This window comes from Cyprinus carpio, chromosome A25 (assembly GCF_018340385.1).
Source record: "Cyprinus carpio isolate SPL01 chromosome A25, ASM1834038v1, whole genome shotgun sequence".
NCBI lineage: Eukaryota > Metazoa > Chordata > Actinopteri > Cypriniformes > Cyprinidae > Cyprinus > Cyprinus carpio.
The window spans coordinates 9161360-9178159 of NC_056596.1; the positions used below are offsets into that span (position 1 = coordinate 9161360).

General features: G+C 36.2%; 2 protein-coding genes across 8 annotated transcripts in view; one reads left to right on the forward strand and one right to left on the reverse strand.

Annotated features, from left to right (window-relative positions):
- The first annotated feature begins 188 nt into the window (after positions 1-188).
- Positions 189-13159, forward strand: LOC109067827 (BTB/POZ domain-containing protein 10-like). Of its 4 annotated transcripts, none has more exons than XM_042715367.1 (9): positions 189-328; positions 1111-1246; positions 6457-6662; positions 7492-7744; positions 7865-7967; positions 10735-10855; positions 11197-11394; positions 11779-11889; positions 12269-13159. In XM_042715367.1, exons 2-9 carry the CDS (start codon positions 1158-1160, stop codon positions 12580-12582), a joined length of 1395 nt encoding a protein of 464 aa, XP_042571301.1. In that variant the 5' UTR covers positions 189-328; positions 1111-1157; the 3' UTR covers positions 12583-13159. The 4 variants fall into 4 exon arrangements, with proteins under 4 accessions (XP_042571301.1, XP_042571302.1, XP_042571299.1 ...); XM_042715368.1 differs by having other exon boundaries at positions 6460-6662; XM_042715365.1 differs by lacking the exons at positions 189-328; positions 1111-1246 and adding an exon at positions 2835-3218.
- Positions 13160-14090: 931 nt separating this feature from the next.
- Positions 14091-16800, reverse strand: part of LOC109067828 (aryl hydrocarbon receptor nuclear translocator-like protein 1) — a 10535-nt gene continuing 7825 nt past the window's right edge. For 2 of the 4 annotated variants that reach the window (XM_042715373.1, XM_042715372.1), the window contains exons 15-19: positions 16142-16230; positions 15961-16069; positions 15779-15872; positions 14847-14940; positions 14091-14763 (exon numbers count right to left, since the gene is read on the reverse strand). In XM_042715373.1, coding sequence (XP_042571307.1) covers positions 14606-14763; positions 14847-14940; positions 15779-15872; positions 15961-16069; positions 16142-16230 — 544 coding nt within the window. In that variant the 3' untranslated portion in view covers positions 14091-14605. Of the gene's footprint in view, positions 14764-14846; positions 14941-15778; positions 15873-15960; positions 16231-16800 lie in introns of all 4 variants that reach the window. The other 2 variants (XM_042715371.1, XM_042715370.1) reach the window with 1 other exon arrangement.

The window sequence follows — 16800 nt, forward strand, 5'->3', positions numbered from 1 at the left end:
TATTATTATTTAAATACACTATCTGTATTCTATTTTTGTATCAAGCTTTTTATGGTAGCATGTCTCAAAAGCGGCTTGTTCTCTCAGCATTTGATTGTACGCAAGGTGGTTTCTATGGCGACGTCCCGTGTGTTCTCGCGAGATTCGGCTTAGTAAACTTATCTCCTTGGTTAGCCATGTAGCGTCCCCCATAACTGTCAACAGTATGTGTGTCTCATCATGATTGTTGAAGAACAATCTAAAGCAAAATCATGCTTCATCAATTAAGTTCTGTCAGAAATATCTAGCGTACAGCTCGCGGAAAAGGTTCAGCGTTTAGCAGAGACAGGTGAGAGTCTGTGTGTTTTTAGCCCTCATTTTTTTAACGCTAACTAATAAGCTAAGTAGTGACTTAGTGAATCAGGTTAACGTTACCTAGGTTGGAGTACTTGGTCAGTTTTGTGGGCTTTTTGGAAACTTTATTTGTTAATAGCTCAACAGATAGTTAAAAGAATAACGTTACTTGTGGAATTGTACTACTAACGTTACCTATAAATATTATCTCCCATATTCTTTTATTTGTATTTATTTTTTAGTAATCGTAACCAGAAGGATCACATGTTTTTTCCCTTAAAGAATAATAATAATAAAAATAAAAATATATAATTTCTATATAGAATAGTACCAAAAAAAAAAAAAAATAAATAATAATAATAAAAATTTTGATTGTCCATTAGAAAAACATTCCAGTACAAGTAGAGTTCTTGTAAATATTACGCAATATCCAGTAGGGCTCTAGTAATCAAATCCATATCCAAAAGTCCTATAGAAATTTCTCTTTATCCAGTAAAATCTTGCTTTATTTTTAGAGTATTCTTATTTTATGCCATAAGGATTTGAAAATATTGATTGTACAAAATGTGTTTATCTATAATTAAATTTAAATTCAACCACAGTTGAAATTTCATGCTCGTTTTGTTTTGTTGTAAAGCTGATGCAATAAAATAAATGTGCACTTAAAAAAAATGCTTTTGGACAGATTAAATTAATAAGTTAAAACTAAAAGCATCATAGAAGGTTTTGGAAACAGATAGAATGAAAACATTGTTTCAATTCTTTTTGCTCCGTTAGGATGAGATCTGAAGGTGTAAAGGTCCAGTAATATTAACTCTCTTGAGATGGCAGGACATTCCATCTCTTATGACTGCCATTCAGATTGGGATCAGTGGACAACATGTCCGTCTAGGAGAATCTGCAGACACTTAAGGTAAGTCTGGATAATAACAGAGATTCCCAGTCACAGGCATGTCCAGCTGCTGCATGGATTTTCTGTAACCTGTCTTCAAAAACACAGCACTGTCAGAGGCATTTGGATTGAGTATGGGGATGTAAAATTTCTTCTACAGTTTAGTTCATTGTGGTTCACTCCAAATGCTAAATCCATTATTTAAAGTAAAAGTGACGTGGCATGTGGTCACATGCTCTGCACTTATCCCATCCGAAGTGCACACACACACAGACACACACACTGTGAACACACACCCGGAGCAGTGGGCAGCCATTTTTTTTCATCTGTCCATCAGCTAAAGTTGGGCCAAAATTGAGCCATGCAACAGGACAATGATCCCAAGCATACCAACAGAATGGCTCAAGAAAAGAATCAAGGGGTTGCAGCAGTCCAGTCAAAGTCCAGACCTCATCCTGCCTGAAATGCTGTGGTGAGAGCTGTGCATAAACAAATGTCCACAAACCTCAATAACCTGAGCAATGTTGTAAAGTGGGCCAAAATTCCTCCAGAACGATGTGAGAGACTAATAAAGCCATACAGAAAATGATTACTTCAAGTTACTGCTGCATTGAATTGAAACCTAATCGATTAAGAGCTTGTGAAATGAAATTGAATCTATTAATGAAATGTGTGTCATTACCTAGCTCTAGTTAATATTGTATGTTTTTATGCGTCATGCTGATTGTTTCAGTGTGTATACTGATTTATATCGGGATCTTTGCATTATGATGAAAGATTGCATAACTGGAAGATATTACATGTTGTTACATATTGTTTATAGTATATTAGTTTACTTAAGTTACTGAGCTTAAGGTACTTAAAATGTGAATGTGATTAAATGTAACCAGTAATGTTTTGTTGTTCAGCACTGTTTGATATGGTTATCTTAGTGATATCAGTGCACATCAATGTCAATTTGCAGTGCATTTGCAGAAATGCCCTTTTCACAATACAAGCAAATATTCAGTGACAGGGTGTAAAGCAGGTGTTAAACAGCTAGACCTTAGTCAGGTTAGATGCCACATTGAATTTAAAGTGGATAAAAACGAGGCTGTGATAGATAAACTTACTGTATTTATAATGACACAACTGTTCTTGTCTACTGAAAGTTATTTTCAGAAAGACTTTTCGTCAGCTGAATATTTTTTGTTTTTTATTAGTATGTTGTTAAATAAGATTAAATTCAGTTTAGTGGGATATAGTGGGAATAAATGGTTGTTTATGGATTGTTTGTGGATTAAAGGAATAAATAAATAATAAAGTACAGTTTTCATCGTCTTATTGTTTTATTTCATTATTTAGTTCGTCACAAGCACACATTTTTTATTGTCAATGATAGGTAAAGGTTATAAAAGGACACTGATGTCAAACAAATATAGCGATTTATTTGAATTCACGGAAGATCGTGCATTAAAACACCCTTATTTTTCTTCACCTTTAAATTAGCTTTGTACTATATTCAGAATAGAAGGTCATTCTAGGAAGTCTTGTAGAACGTTTTTAACACTCGTGCGGTTGCGGAGAGGTTCACTGAGTTCATTTTCCATCGGCATGACTCCCATCACGCCGTCTCTTTCATCGGCCTATTGTGTTATCGTGCATGAGAGAATCTACAGTATCAGGAGATGTTTTAAGGGTCGGCCTACGTCATCGAGGCAGCCTCTGCGTGCCACAGTAGCGGAGAAAGCGAGCAGCCATTCATGCACGCGCGTGTCTCTCCGTCAGGTTACTATGCTACCTGAGGGCGTCTTTTCTTCTCAAACAGCAGCATTTGGAGGCTGTGTTCGCAGCGAAGAAGTTACACCGGAGTGCTCGCATTATGCTGAAGTTGGAAAGTAATGCCCGAGGATGCTAAGTCGCCTGGCAAGCCCTCGTTGTGCGAAGCAGCGCGCGTCCTTTGTGCGTTCATTCATCAGCTGCTGCCCTGCTGCTTTGTTTTAAAGACAGGCGGGTACGTACACGCGCTTCACTGTGTGAATGAGTCTTAAAAGAGGTCTGTTTTGCTTTAGAAAGTCCGGAGAATATAGGAAAGTGCGTATTAAGTTTCATTTATAGATACTATTTCCGATGCAGTTGTTTAATTAAATATTCTATCGTTTATAAATGAGTTGTATGCGTCATTTGAAGGCATATCTGCAGGCAGTGCGCTTCAGGAGAGCATTGTCTCGCTGTTTAACATTACAGGAGCGGTGTACTAAATTATTGATGCTACTTTTTCTGTAAGTAACAAGAATGGATGGTGCGCCCTTACAGTTACTTGGAACAAAAGTCAAGTTAAAAATGCTCTTGTCTTTAAAAAATACAATTATTTGTGCTGATTGCTATGCAGAAGGACAGATCTTCAATCGGATTGTCTTTTCAAGAAGATGATCTTGCCCCCTAAGGGTCTTGAGACACCACAGACATGCCATCATTTCAATTCATTGTGGGCTACTTCTGCCTGCCACATTTCTGGGCTGGTGCAATAGAGAAGCAAAACGTGATCTTGACTCGTAATTATATAGGAATCATGCATATGATTGGCAGTGGATCTTTGAAATGATCTTTACATGGCACAGTACTCGGAGGCTGAATGAGCCTGTCCTGTGTGCTGAATAAATTGATGTCTGAGCTGCTTGGGGAATCATTAGACTGCTCAGATTGTACTTAAAGGGTGCAGCTGAAGTTCAGGTTTCACCATTGCATTAATGGCTGGGATATTGGCAGCTAAAATATCAATCAGATAGAAAGACTGAGGAAGCTGCTGAGAAGTGTTGGTAGTACAATGGTTTGATTAGTGTTTTTTTTTCAGCTGAAACAGATGATTTTGGTGTATTTTAAAGTGTCTCATAAACAATATCCAAAACCATTATTTTAACCATTTATCATGTTTTACATAGTCTCACAATATACTAAATTGCATTATATTATGAGTTGTTTTATTTTAATTATTCTGTTTTACACAATTAAATAATATTTAGAGGATAGCAATAAAACAATAGGTTAATTATGGTAATAACTATTATTCTTAATGTTATTTGAGCCATTATACTATTTTTATGTACTACTTTGTATTGTGAGTCTTTATTTTAATTATTTATTTCTGTTTTACACAATGAAATAACCTTAAGAGTATATTTTATATTATATAAAATGTTATAATGTTCCAATATTGGTATAAATAATATTTTATGATTATTATCATTATAATGATTTAATTGATAGTATAATAATAATAATAATAATATTAATAATGGCTATTATTCTTAATATTATTTAAACCATTATATTACTTAATTTACTAAATTATTATGTTAAGCATTGTTTTGTGAACTGTTAATCATAGGTCTTGTTTTATTTTTTGAGAATAAATGGTTACCAATAATTATGCAAACAAAACAAATTGCTTAATCTGTGAACACCTTTGTTTCCTATCAAACACACGGTGTAATAACTCTTTAGAGACCCACCTCTAGGAAATTTCTAGATTAAATAGACAAGTGTTGGTATCTGTAAAATGACCAATCTACGTCTGATAGCGACTGTAAAGGTCACACCAGACTTTTCACTCCATTCCATTTCTATTCATATTCATGGAAACACATGTACTCGCAAAGATGGTTTAGGTTTTACTGTGTGACGTTAAATATTGGTTATCTCTGACATGCAAATTTCCAAAAAACCTTTGGTTTGCAGGGTTGCGGGGTCATTATTAAAAATTAAATATGCTGCTCAAAGTTTATTGTGACCACACTTTAAATTGCGTGATAAAAACAGACTGGATTTTATTGATTTTATTGGTGGGAAACTATAGATTGTCACATGTGTGTTCTGCATCAGGTGGGAAAACTCGCAGCAGAACGTATTGAACTTAGCTGCTGTTGAGTATGGCAGTGCCGTGGGCTCTGGTCATGCTCTGGTTGGTTAATGGGGTCACAAAGCTTTTGGCTGGTGCAGTCATGAGAGTTGAAATAATTTGAGGGGTCCATATTAGGCAGCACTTTCGCCGGGATAAAACAGGCCCTATTTCCAGCCTATTCATCATTTATTCAAACAGAATATTCTGCCCGTGCATGCTTCAGTGGACCCTTTATGTTTTTTCAGTGCAGGGGAAGAAAGAGGCATATCAGCTCAGTGCAAAGACCACAAAGACTGTGTTTTTAACTGTGTTTTCTGCTTTGGTCTGCACTGCACTCCAGTCTCCTTGCTTCAAGGTCGTCTGTCTTGTAATGATCCTGTTTCAGCCTCCAGGGCAATGAGTATTAATGCAAGAAAAAATTAACAGCACCTAGTCTGGGCATAGGCAGTCTGGAGGCTTTAAATGATGTCTGGGTTTATTAAAGATTCATTAGTATTTTATAGATTTATATATTTAATATTATTATTACTTTAAGGGTTGTTACAGTTAATTAAATCTAAAACTAACCAGTTTGTTTCTTGAAATAAAATAGTAAAAATTAATAAATTCATCTTTCTTTCCTAAGGAAACATTTCTCATTTTCATTTAGTTTAACTTGACATACTAAAATAACTAAAACTGAAATACAAAATAATATAAATAATAATATAAAAATAACAAATAACTCCAATTATTTAAAAATTCCAATAAAAAAACTATTATAACACAGATTACTATGTTAATATTGTATTTTAACAACATTTAATACAACTTAGTTTTATTATTAATTTTTTTTTTTTTTTTTTTTTTTTTTTTTTTTTTTTTTTAGAAGCACAGTTTATGTTGTAAATACATAATAGAAGAGACCGGGGCTAGTTTTAAATTATAAGCAGTATTGAATTTTTAATATAGGCCGTCGCCTTAAAAGAATAGGTTGAAATTAAACCTCAGTCATTGTTTCCTCAGAAGCACAGCACGTGAGGTGAATAAAATAAATAGAAATGGGAATGAATCATCTGTGATTGCATGGGTCAATACAGTGGTTTGTTGACAGATGAGGCTGTGCTGAAAGAGAACCTGCGCTGCTGTCCTTTTGTTTCATGCAGCAGGTTTTCAGGGAACAGTGAGAAATTGCGCTTTGCTGTCATCACACTTCCTGCACTCAGCATCTCTTTTAGAGCCCAGAGTTCATCCAAGTTTATGGTATGCACTTGGCGAGTTCCTCACGTTGCAGAGAAGCACTTGAACCAGCCCTCCCTCTCACCAGTCGAATGTTCAGGTGTGTATCTGACTGTGTGTTGGCTTTTCCCAGCAGTGTTCAGCCGCGTGGAGCTCAGCTGGAAGGTGAGCTGGTGAAAATGAGCCTGCACGGAGCCAGCGGAGGAGGACCCCTGGACCACTCCAGGGAGAGATGGCGCTCTGGTGATCGCTCCAGGGATTCTTCACATGAAAGAGGCGACGGACAGCTGACCCCCTGCATCAGGAACGTCACCTCACCAATACGCCAGCACCTCAGTGGTGAGCTTTGGATTGTTCATTCTGTACCATTTAAAAAAACTCTCAAATCTTTCAAAATACATTTCTTGTTTTAATATTAATCCTATATATTAATTAGTTGTATTTATATAATTATTATATAAATGTATTAATTTACTACCTACTACTACCTTTTTTATAGACATTCAGTGTGGTCAGTCAGATAATTTTTAACAGTTTTGATGCTCATCAAGGCTGCATTTACTTGATCAAAACAGTAATGTTGTGAAATATGATTAATTTTAAAATAACTTTTTGCTTTTGTAATATGTTTTAGAATGCAATTTATTCCTGTGCTGCAAAGATGAATTTTCAACAGCCATTGCTCCAGTCTTCAGGGTCACGTGATCCTTCAGAAATAATTCTGATGTGCTGATTTGCTGCTCAAGAAAAAAAAGTCTTATTTTTAATGATGAAAACAGTTGTGCTGCTTAATTTTTTTTTGTTTAAACTGATCAATTTTTTCAAGACTCTTGGATGAACAGAAAGTTCAAAATAATTTATTAGAAATTAATTTGATTAATTTTATTTGATTGCTGAATAAACATTAATATCTTTCAAAAATATCTTAAGGACCCCTAAACTTTTCAACAGAAGTCTACATAAAATTTAAATTTTGTTTACGTTTTTCTACTGAATCGTGAGGGTTAAAATCTCATGCTGCAATTTGCCAACTGTCGCTGAATTTAATTTATTGAATTACCATTTATGTACACTGATGGCTTCTATCTTTACTGATGCTTAAGTCGGTACAGGGAAGCTTCACTTGTATTGTTTGACTCCTGTCTTAACTTCCATGTTGATTCCTCAGACCGTGAACGGGACTCAGGCTGCTCATCGCGCTCCACGAGTCCCAGGCCTCAGAAAGCATGCACCTCCAGCCTGTTCTATGGCGAACCTCATAGTAAAACCCTCAGCTCTGACATGATCTACGTGTGCGAAAATGTCAAGGAGGGCCCTCGCAGTTTGAGGACTGCCGAAAGAGTCACTCTGATTGTAGACAACACACGTTTTGTGGTCGACCCATCCATCTTCACTGCCCAGCCCAACACCATGCTCGGCGGGTAAGATAAACTTCGGTCACCTCTTTCAATTTGTCTGTTGATTATTGGTTCAATACAATCATTCACTTTGTCATATTGTGTCAGTGTTTTAATAAATAACTGGTGGGCTTTGTCTTGAAGGATGTTTGGGTCTGGACGGGAACACAACTTCACGCGTCCTAATGAAAAGGGAGAGTATGAGGTTGCTGAGGGAATCAGCTCCACCGTGTTTAGAGCCATTTTGGTGAGTGCACTATGCTTTAAAAACTTTACTTAGGTTTTACATATTGGCCTAGTGTACTGCATATACTGATTAAGTACCGGATTAGACTGTAGTTTCAAAATTCACATGAATTGTTAAAACTCATTGCAGATGTATTTCACATATAAAAATGACAACTCAGCAGAACGTTTTCCCTACTGTCTGGTTTCTTTGGTTTCCTTTATTATCTTCAGAGTCAGTTCTAGCATGTTTTGTCTTTTTGTTCCTGCCTTATCACTTTACTGACCTTGAAATCAATTAATATTTAATAAAACGCATAGTTCTGATCCTAGATGATTAATGGTTTTGATAAAATTGCAGGGCTTTTATGGTATGAATGTACAAATCTACACATTTTTGTGGTTGTCTTTAGAATAATGTCTTCATCTTCACCATAAATTATCAGATGGATTGTGTGCATATATATATATATATACCTGTATATATAGGACAGTGCTCACAAAAGATATATGAATGCGTTCTTCATACTAATAGAAACATTGACAAAAGGTGAGATTCGACAGCGAGACCTAATCATTTCAGTTTATTTGTTGCAAAGCTGTTTAAATAATTGTAGTTGCAATTCTTTTAAAGCAGATCAATTCAAAGATGTAATATTGCAAATAACTTGAACTTCTTTTTTTTTCCTTGCTGAAATTTCCTTGCCCACATTATGCTATTTTCATGAAATGTTCAAGATTTGAGTGCATCTGAAAGTTTGCATTGAGATGTGTATGGTGTTTTAAAATGCAATTTATGAATAATATATTGATAATATTTTAAATAATTTGTAATAATAAAAATGGTAGTAAATAAAACTTTTAATAAGACTGTGTATTTTTGCTAAGAATAATAAAGTTAAAATAATTGTTAAAGAAAAAAAGTAGTAGCTTGATTTTTATATATACTATAAAATTATAAAAAGTAATTTTTTTTAAAGCTATGTATATGTGTATATTAGAGGTCTGCAAGCCTGTTGGGTCTCGATGGGGCTTAACACGCTGAGTTCATTCGGGCCGGGCTCAGGCCATGTTTTTTTTTTTTTTTTTACAGATCAGGCTAGAGTCGGGCTCGGGCTCATTTAGCTTCTCTCCTTTTATTGTGCCCATATACACTGCGTTTATTATGCAAGTGACATATCAATAGGATTTTGGTACAATAAAGAGTCAGATTTTTGTTTGTGTTGTTTTTCACATCTTTTTAGATAACTGGTATCAATCTCAGACAGGTTTGTTCAATAGTTTTCCAGGTCTTCTTAGGTAAATGGAAACCCTATTTAAAGAGTTTGTTCCACATTATTAAGCAAGTCACAGTTCTCATGAAATATGGTGAGGAGGAAAGATCATTCTGAAGATGAAAGGTATGAAACAATGCAATGTCTTGCAAAAGACATCAAAACAAACAATTTTTGCGAAAAGCTAATAGAAATAATTGAACTGTCAAAAGATTTGTGAGTGACTAAGAGCACAGAAGATCTTGGTCAAAGAAAGATTTATTAAGGAAAGTTTCTCTCAAACAAATGAACTGTATTTTAATGGCAGCTGTAAAAAAGCCACTGCTGAGCAGCAGACAGGTGTTTGAAGCTACTGGAGTCTCTAGATCCTCTCCATGCAGACTGACAGTTGTGTGTAAAGCTGTGTTTCAGTCACTGCTAACCAAACCTCACAAAGAGAAACCTGCACAGGTTTCTCTTACTTAATGAGCAAAAATGACCGTGTATGCAAGTGATCGCGTTGGTGCCTCTATGTCCTGCAAAGCACGCTTTAGCTTCCACTCTCCGCATAAACTATTGGATATAGCGCTCATTTATCTGGATTTAACGTTTAAACATTGTTATATGCTTGAACTGTTTTATATGTATAGATTTTTTTTTAGGCAAGTCGTGATGATTTGAGAAGGCTAAATTGATCAAATATAGGCTATGATCAGCTCACTGTCTGCCACTGGCCGCTTGATCATTATTTTAAAAAACAAAAACTTATATGTAACGAACAAAAAATGCTCCAAATGTTTTTCGCAATTAACTTAATAAACAACGAAACAAAATATAATCACTTTGCCATTACATACAAAACTGAACTATTTTTAATAACTGAAACAGTAGTATGAGCTGTTTGGGAGAAGGAGGGGAAAAAGAAGTGCTTGGCGCCAGTTATTCTGATAAGCTGTCAGACACGGGCCGGGCTAGGGCCTAAATTTGAGGCCGTGCGGGACTCTATTTTATATAATCTAATATGTAGGCCTACAATTTTTTTTACGTTGAAAATTAACATCTCTTTATCTCTCTCTCTCTCTTTCTATATATATATATATTACATTACATTACATATTTAAAATTGACATTTTGTATACAATTGTGTTTAAATTTGAAAAAACAACAACTATTTGGACAACTTTGGCATTGATTACAAGCCCATCTCTTTAACATTGAAAGGGTTAAGCTTCTACCGCGAGGCTCAGCCTAGAGGAAAAATCAGGACAGCACTACAGAAATAACAGCCATATTGAAGCTTTCTCTTTTTTTCAGTGAAGTGTTTTGTTGAGCATCTTCATGCTGTCCGTATGTTCAGCTCTTTCGGCATTTGGCTGGCTTTAAATGGATCAGTGTGTGTGTGAAGAGTGGGAAAAGCAGGGGGTGTGTGTGTGTGTCTATCTGGCATCGGAACCATTTGCTTCTCTTTGGAATAAGTGCTGCTTCAGTAATGGCCGCCTGTTTGTTTTTCCTCTGCGTCTCCCTTTTAACCGGCAGGATTACTACAAATCGGGGATAATCCGTTGCCCCGATGGGATATCCATCCCCGAGCTGAGAGAGGCATGTGACTACCTTTGCATCGCCTTCGACTACAGCACCATCAAGTGCAGAGACCTCAGTGAGTATTTATTAACATGACAAGTGCACCAACGATTCGTCTTTTTGTGTCGGAAAAGGCTCTGATTGTCACGGCAACAGCTGAACTGGATGGTATTCCGAGCATTTTAGAAGTCTGAGGATGGTAGATGCGAGAGAGCAGAAGTAGGTCAGTGGCGTATCTGATGAGATTGCCAGATATGGGTCACTGGATGCTATTAGCATTACTGGTTTACGTTGTAATTGCTTTTTAAATTTAAAGTAACATGTGTATGTCATTATATGGCTGGATTGAATCAGTGAGTCAGCTGCTGAATCGTAATGAGCTGATTTGAATAACACTCTGGAACATGTCGGCTGCAGGTGCACTCATGCATGAGCTGTCTAATGATGGCGCCCGGCGGCAGTTTGAGTTCTATCTGGAGGAGATGGTGCTGCCTCTGATGGTGGCCAGCGCTCAGAGCGGAGAGAGGGAGTGTCATGTGGTGGTGCTGACGGACGACGATGTGGTGGACTGGGATGAGGAGTATCCGCCACAGATGGGAGAGGAATACTCACAGAGTCAGTTTACTTTAGCTGCATCTCAATTACACACTGTTTTCTCTATCTCAATCACTGCATTATGGGTAATTTCTCAGGGGGTTTATTAGAAGTGATTGTTTGTGGTCATTAGTGGTGTGCGTGTGTGGTTTTTGAACACCTTTAACCCATATTGCTGCAAACATGAATGATACCGCAAACTATGCAGCTCTTTGTGTTATGATTTTGACCTTGTAGATGATAAAATGGGTGAACACCCTAGCAACCACATAGCAACGCACTAACATAAGCAAGATTTTTGTTTTTAGCCAGAAAAGTCTGGATGTATCAAAGATCTTTGTAGGTTTGTAAGGAATGTATTAGTATTAATCAAGGTCATAATGGTTTTGTCTTTGTGTCATGCAGTTATATACAGCACAAAACTATACCGCTTCTTCAAATACATTGAAAACCGAGACGTGGCCAAGTCGGTTCTAAAGGAGAGAGGACTGAAGAAAATTCGACTAGGCATTGAAGGTAAGAGACTGAATAACAGGATGTGGATAAGATGGCTTTCAATCGGCTGCTTTCAGATCAACCTGAAATGAAATGAGCTTATTCACACATTTAAAGGAATAATCAACCATAATTAAAATAGAAAATATTTTAAATAATGTTGGTAATCAAACCGTTTCGGTTCCCATTGACTTCCATTGTGTGTCAATGGAAATCAAAATGTTTGGTTACCAACATTCTTCAAAATATCTTCCATTATATTCCACACACACAAAAAAAAAAAAAGACTTACAGGTTTTGAACAACATGAGGGTGAATAATTAGCTGTTGTTTTTTAGATAATGTTAACTATACTTTTAATTTGCATTCTTGTTAATGCTGTGCCTATGTTTGTCCCTAGGTTACCCAACCTACAAAGAGAAAGTAAAGAAGCGACCCGGTGGACGTCCTGAGGTCATTTACAACTACGTCCAGCGGCCCTTCATCCGTATGTCATGGGAGAAAGAGGAAGGCAAAAGCCGACACGTGGACTTCCAGTGCGTGAAAAGCAAGTCCATCACCAACCTGGCTGCAGCCGCTGCGGACATCCCTCAGGACCAGCTGGTGGTGATGCACCCTGGGCCTCAGGTGGACGAACTAGACATCCTCCCCAACCATCCTCAGCCCAGCCACCAGTATGATCCTGATCCTGATGCCACGTCCCCAGCCATTTGACTCACACACACACACACACACACGCACACGTCACCACTGGAGCACTGCAGAGAGAGGCCAGCCAAGTCCTGCTGCCAAGACCACACTGCCTTTCAAGTCCTCTCCTGCCTTAAGAGTGTCAAAGACGGGCGCCATGGCAGCACATGACCCTTGGACACTTTGCCTTTCTTTCCCAAATGGAACTCAACCAAAGGAGTTTTTTTAATTAGACACTCAAAGTTGATAATCACTCCTTTGATTAGTATCTGAAGTGACTGCTATGTTGTGGTGCTGTGTGGCTGTTTAACTTAGCAATAAAAAGGAGCACAACCCACTGGAGCACCCTGTGAGCGAGTGACCTCATGCGTTAAATTGAGAATCCCTTCTGGTTTTGACATGAGGACGGGGCGTAACGGAGCACCTGTGGAGCTTCACTGTGATGCATGGCCTATGAATGAGTACTGAGATCATGCCACATGTTATTTTACCGAACTTTTCATTTTGATGTTATTTGTAGCTGAAGTGAGGTGCATCAAGAGAGACATTCCTCTTGTGTACCACTTGAGAAATTTTATTTTAATAAACATGATCAAATCAACATGCTTGGTTTATTAGATTTGGTACTAAATATAGAAATTACTTTAATTTCACCTAAAATCAAAAATTTAATTTTGCATAGAAGACTATTTTTAATATGCATTTTTGAAACAGTTAAGCACATTTCCTGTCACCATTGTATTGTCATGAAAATGTGACAATGCAAAAATGGTTAAAATTGAATTATGAAATGCTTAAAAAAGTATATACCGTACATAAAAATCAATATACATTACAATTCAAAAGATTGGGGTCAATAAAGTTGTTTAATGTTTTTTTTTTAAATAATCCGTTATACTCTTCAAAGCTGCATTTCTTTGATTTAAAACTACAAAATAAAAATATTACAATTTAAAATGTTATTTACTATAATATATTTTGAAATATGATTTAATTTCTGTGATGGAAAAGCTGAATTTTCATCATCATTACCCCAGTCTTGAGTGTCACATGATCCTTCAGAAATCATTCTAATATGCTGATTTAGTGCTTAAGAAACAAATTTGATACTCACCTTTAAAAAAAAATGCCATCACACTTTTTGTCACGCTTATAAAATTAGGCTAGAATTATGCTAATAAAATGATTTTAACCTACAAAATAATTCACAATGGCGCTAACTGATTTTTCAGATCTCAGTTGTCAAACTATAGTCTCCTTCCCCTGCCAACACATTTAATTTTACACATTAGATTTTACCACTGGATGGCAACATAGAACAAAAATATCTCAGCCACGGACCAATCAAAAGCCAGGAAAAGAGACGTCAGCTGAAGCAGCCTTGAGAAGAGCTCTATGAGGAATCATCTCTAGCAATTCTCCAAAAGACTGATAATCTGTGGCAGCCAGCATATCTATTATTTATCGAGATAAGAACAAATCATATATTAATAATAGGTAGTGAAGTGCAAAACAAAATTGTTAAAAGTAAATGTTAAAGACAAGTTTTTTTATTTTAAAAATATCCACTGCTGATACGTTACACTTTTACCATATATATTTTGCATAAAGAAATCTTACATAATAGAATTACAATATTAGTTACAATCTCAACAACTTTTGTAGTGTAAAAACATTAAAACACAAACAAAATGATATATATATATTTATATATGTATAGAAAGATATCCATGTTTGCTGATGGGAACCACAGGAATAGTCCAGGCCCATATTTACAGGGAACCAGGCAGGTCGGGAAAAATCGTGGGAAATGCACAGATCTCCTTTCTGCAGGAGGCGGGTGGAAAAAAGTATGCAGCTCAACCATTCTGTGTGCTTTGAGTAGGAGGTCCTGTATGTAATGGCCGCAGCATGTTAACCTCCGCACACCACTCTGGTGCACTTCCTGTCCAGGAGGCACTGCTGTGCCGAGCAGCTGTGGTGACCTGCAGTTAGACCTGTTTAACCTTGGACCCGAAGAGCATCCTGATGGGAGTCCGCTGTGGTTTCACAAAGGCCAAGGAAGGTCGCTGAAATCCACAGGACCGCCGAGGCCAGCATCAGCTTCTAGAAGGCTCATGATGACGGCCATAGCTGCCTCGTCGTTACTGGGGCTGCTGGATCCGGGCTCTTCCATGATGTCAATACTGAGATGGGAGTTGTCACCTGCAGGCGGAGATTCATTTAGTGCACTTGCTAGAGAATATTAGATGTGATTCACTTATGTGAGATTGATTCAGCGTACTCACTCATTAATGAGTTATTTGAATATGGGTATCCTATCGAATCAGGCCCAGGCACAATTCCTGCTGAAGGCAGATCTGGAGTTCCACCGTTCTGAATCTAAAAGATGAAAATGTTAACGTAAAAGAATACTTTTTCATGCAACTTTTCAATTTTTTTTTTTTTTGGGGTTTTTTTTTTTTTTTATATTAATGTTTTTTAGTAATTTAATCAAAGAATTCATTAAAAATGTGTATGTTTTTTTTTTTTTGCTTTATATATTTGCATCTGTAAATTTTTGAGAAAACAGTCTTGAGAAGCACTTACATATACCAAACTTTACAGTTTTTTTAAGGTTTTTATAGAGGGGTTTGTTGCCATATTTTATACACATAACATTTTATTCCTTAAAATGTGAAAAATGTTGACAGTATTTTCTGATTTTTGGAGTGATAAAAAAAAGAGACATTCAAAGTCCCCTTAGTAATAATTCTGAACCCGGCTTTACCCAATGCTTAAGAGTTCTGGGAATGTATGCATCTCGTTTTAATCAGGCACCTGGGGTGTCTTGCCCAAAAGGAATAGTTTAACCAAAAATATACATTTTCTTCAAATATCTGTGTTCATTTTGGATTATTGATTGGTATTTTTGCCAAGTTTAAAAACCTCAATGGCTTTTCTACAGACACACAGCTTTTAACTTCACAAGACATTAACTGATGGTTTTTGTATTATTGTGTGATGTTTTTATCAGCTGTTTGGACTGACGGCACCCATTCACTGCAGAGGATCTACTGGTAAACAAGTGATGTAATGCTAAATTTCTCCAAATATGTTTTGATGAAGAAACAAACTCATCTGCATCTTGGATATCCTGAGGGTAAATTTTCAGCAAATTTTCTTTTTTTGGTGAATTACTCCTTTAACTGTAGGTGTAAATGTGTTCAAAGAGTCTCACCTTCTTTCCCCCTGGAGAGCAGGTGTCAGGTGGGGGCGTGGCAGTGATATTTAAAGGACTGGAGCCACAGCTAGAAGGGGAGGAGCCTCGAATCCTGGGGGCAGGACATCATTATAGAATCACATATCATTTTTGTGAACAATATTGCAGTGAAACCTTAATGTGCCGGATGCTGCATGTACCTCTGAATCTCCATCACTTCCTCAGCTATCATGCGTCCAATCTTGCCAGCTCCCGCTCTAGTCCCTCCTGGAATACCAGGAACCGTCTGAAAAGGACGTTTCCCCCCACCTGTCAGAAACACACACATAATGTTAAAAAGAGATCTGTAAGAGAACCTGCTCAGCTGGAAAGTGACCTCACCGTCTCCTGATGTTAAAACGCTGTCCATGCTCTGAGGGGACGAGGCTGACTGAGAATAACTAGGGTCTGCTCCTTCCAGCATACTGCCCCTGAAACAAGCCCGTTCAACACAATCAGCCATATCATTCTGCATTAGAATGGAATTCATCTAAAAATACCATTGACATTGCAGAGTTAGAAAACAAATAATAGTATATTAAAAACTTTTTTTAAGTTAGAAAACAAATAATAGTATATTAAATACTTTTTTTAATTAAATAATAGTATTTGTATTATTATTATTAATACTAATGTACTGATTTCTATTAATATTTATTTTTTTTATTATATATTATTTTATTGATGGTATGTATTTAGTTTTTTGTATATTGATTGATTATATATTTAATAAATGCATAAATTAATTTTTTATAATATATTATGTATATATTATATATATATATATATTATATATATATATATATACATAGGATTGTTTGTATAATTATTGTTATATTTATATTAATATATTAATAATAATCATTATCATGTTTTATAATATTTTATTTATAAATGTTATGTTATTTTGAAAATAATTTTTTCTCCATTCTGTCATCAGAAATGGTGTTTTAAAGGCAGAGGGCGTTACATTTAAAAAAATATTTTTTAATAATTATATG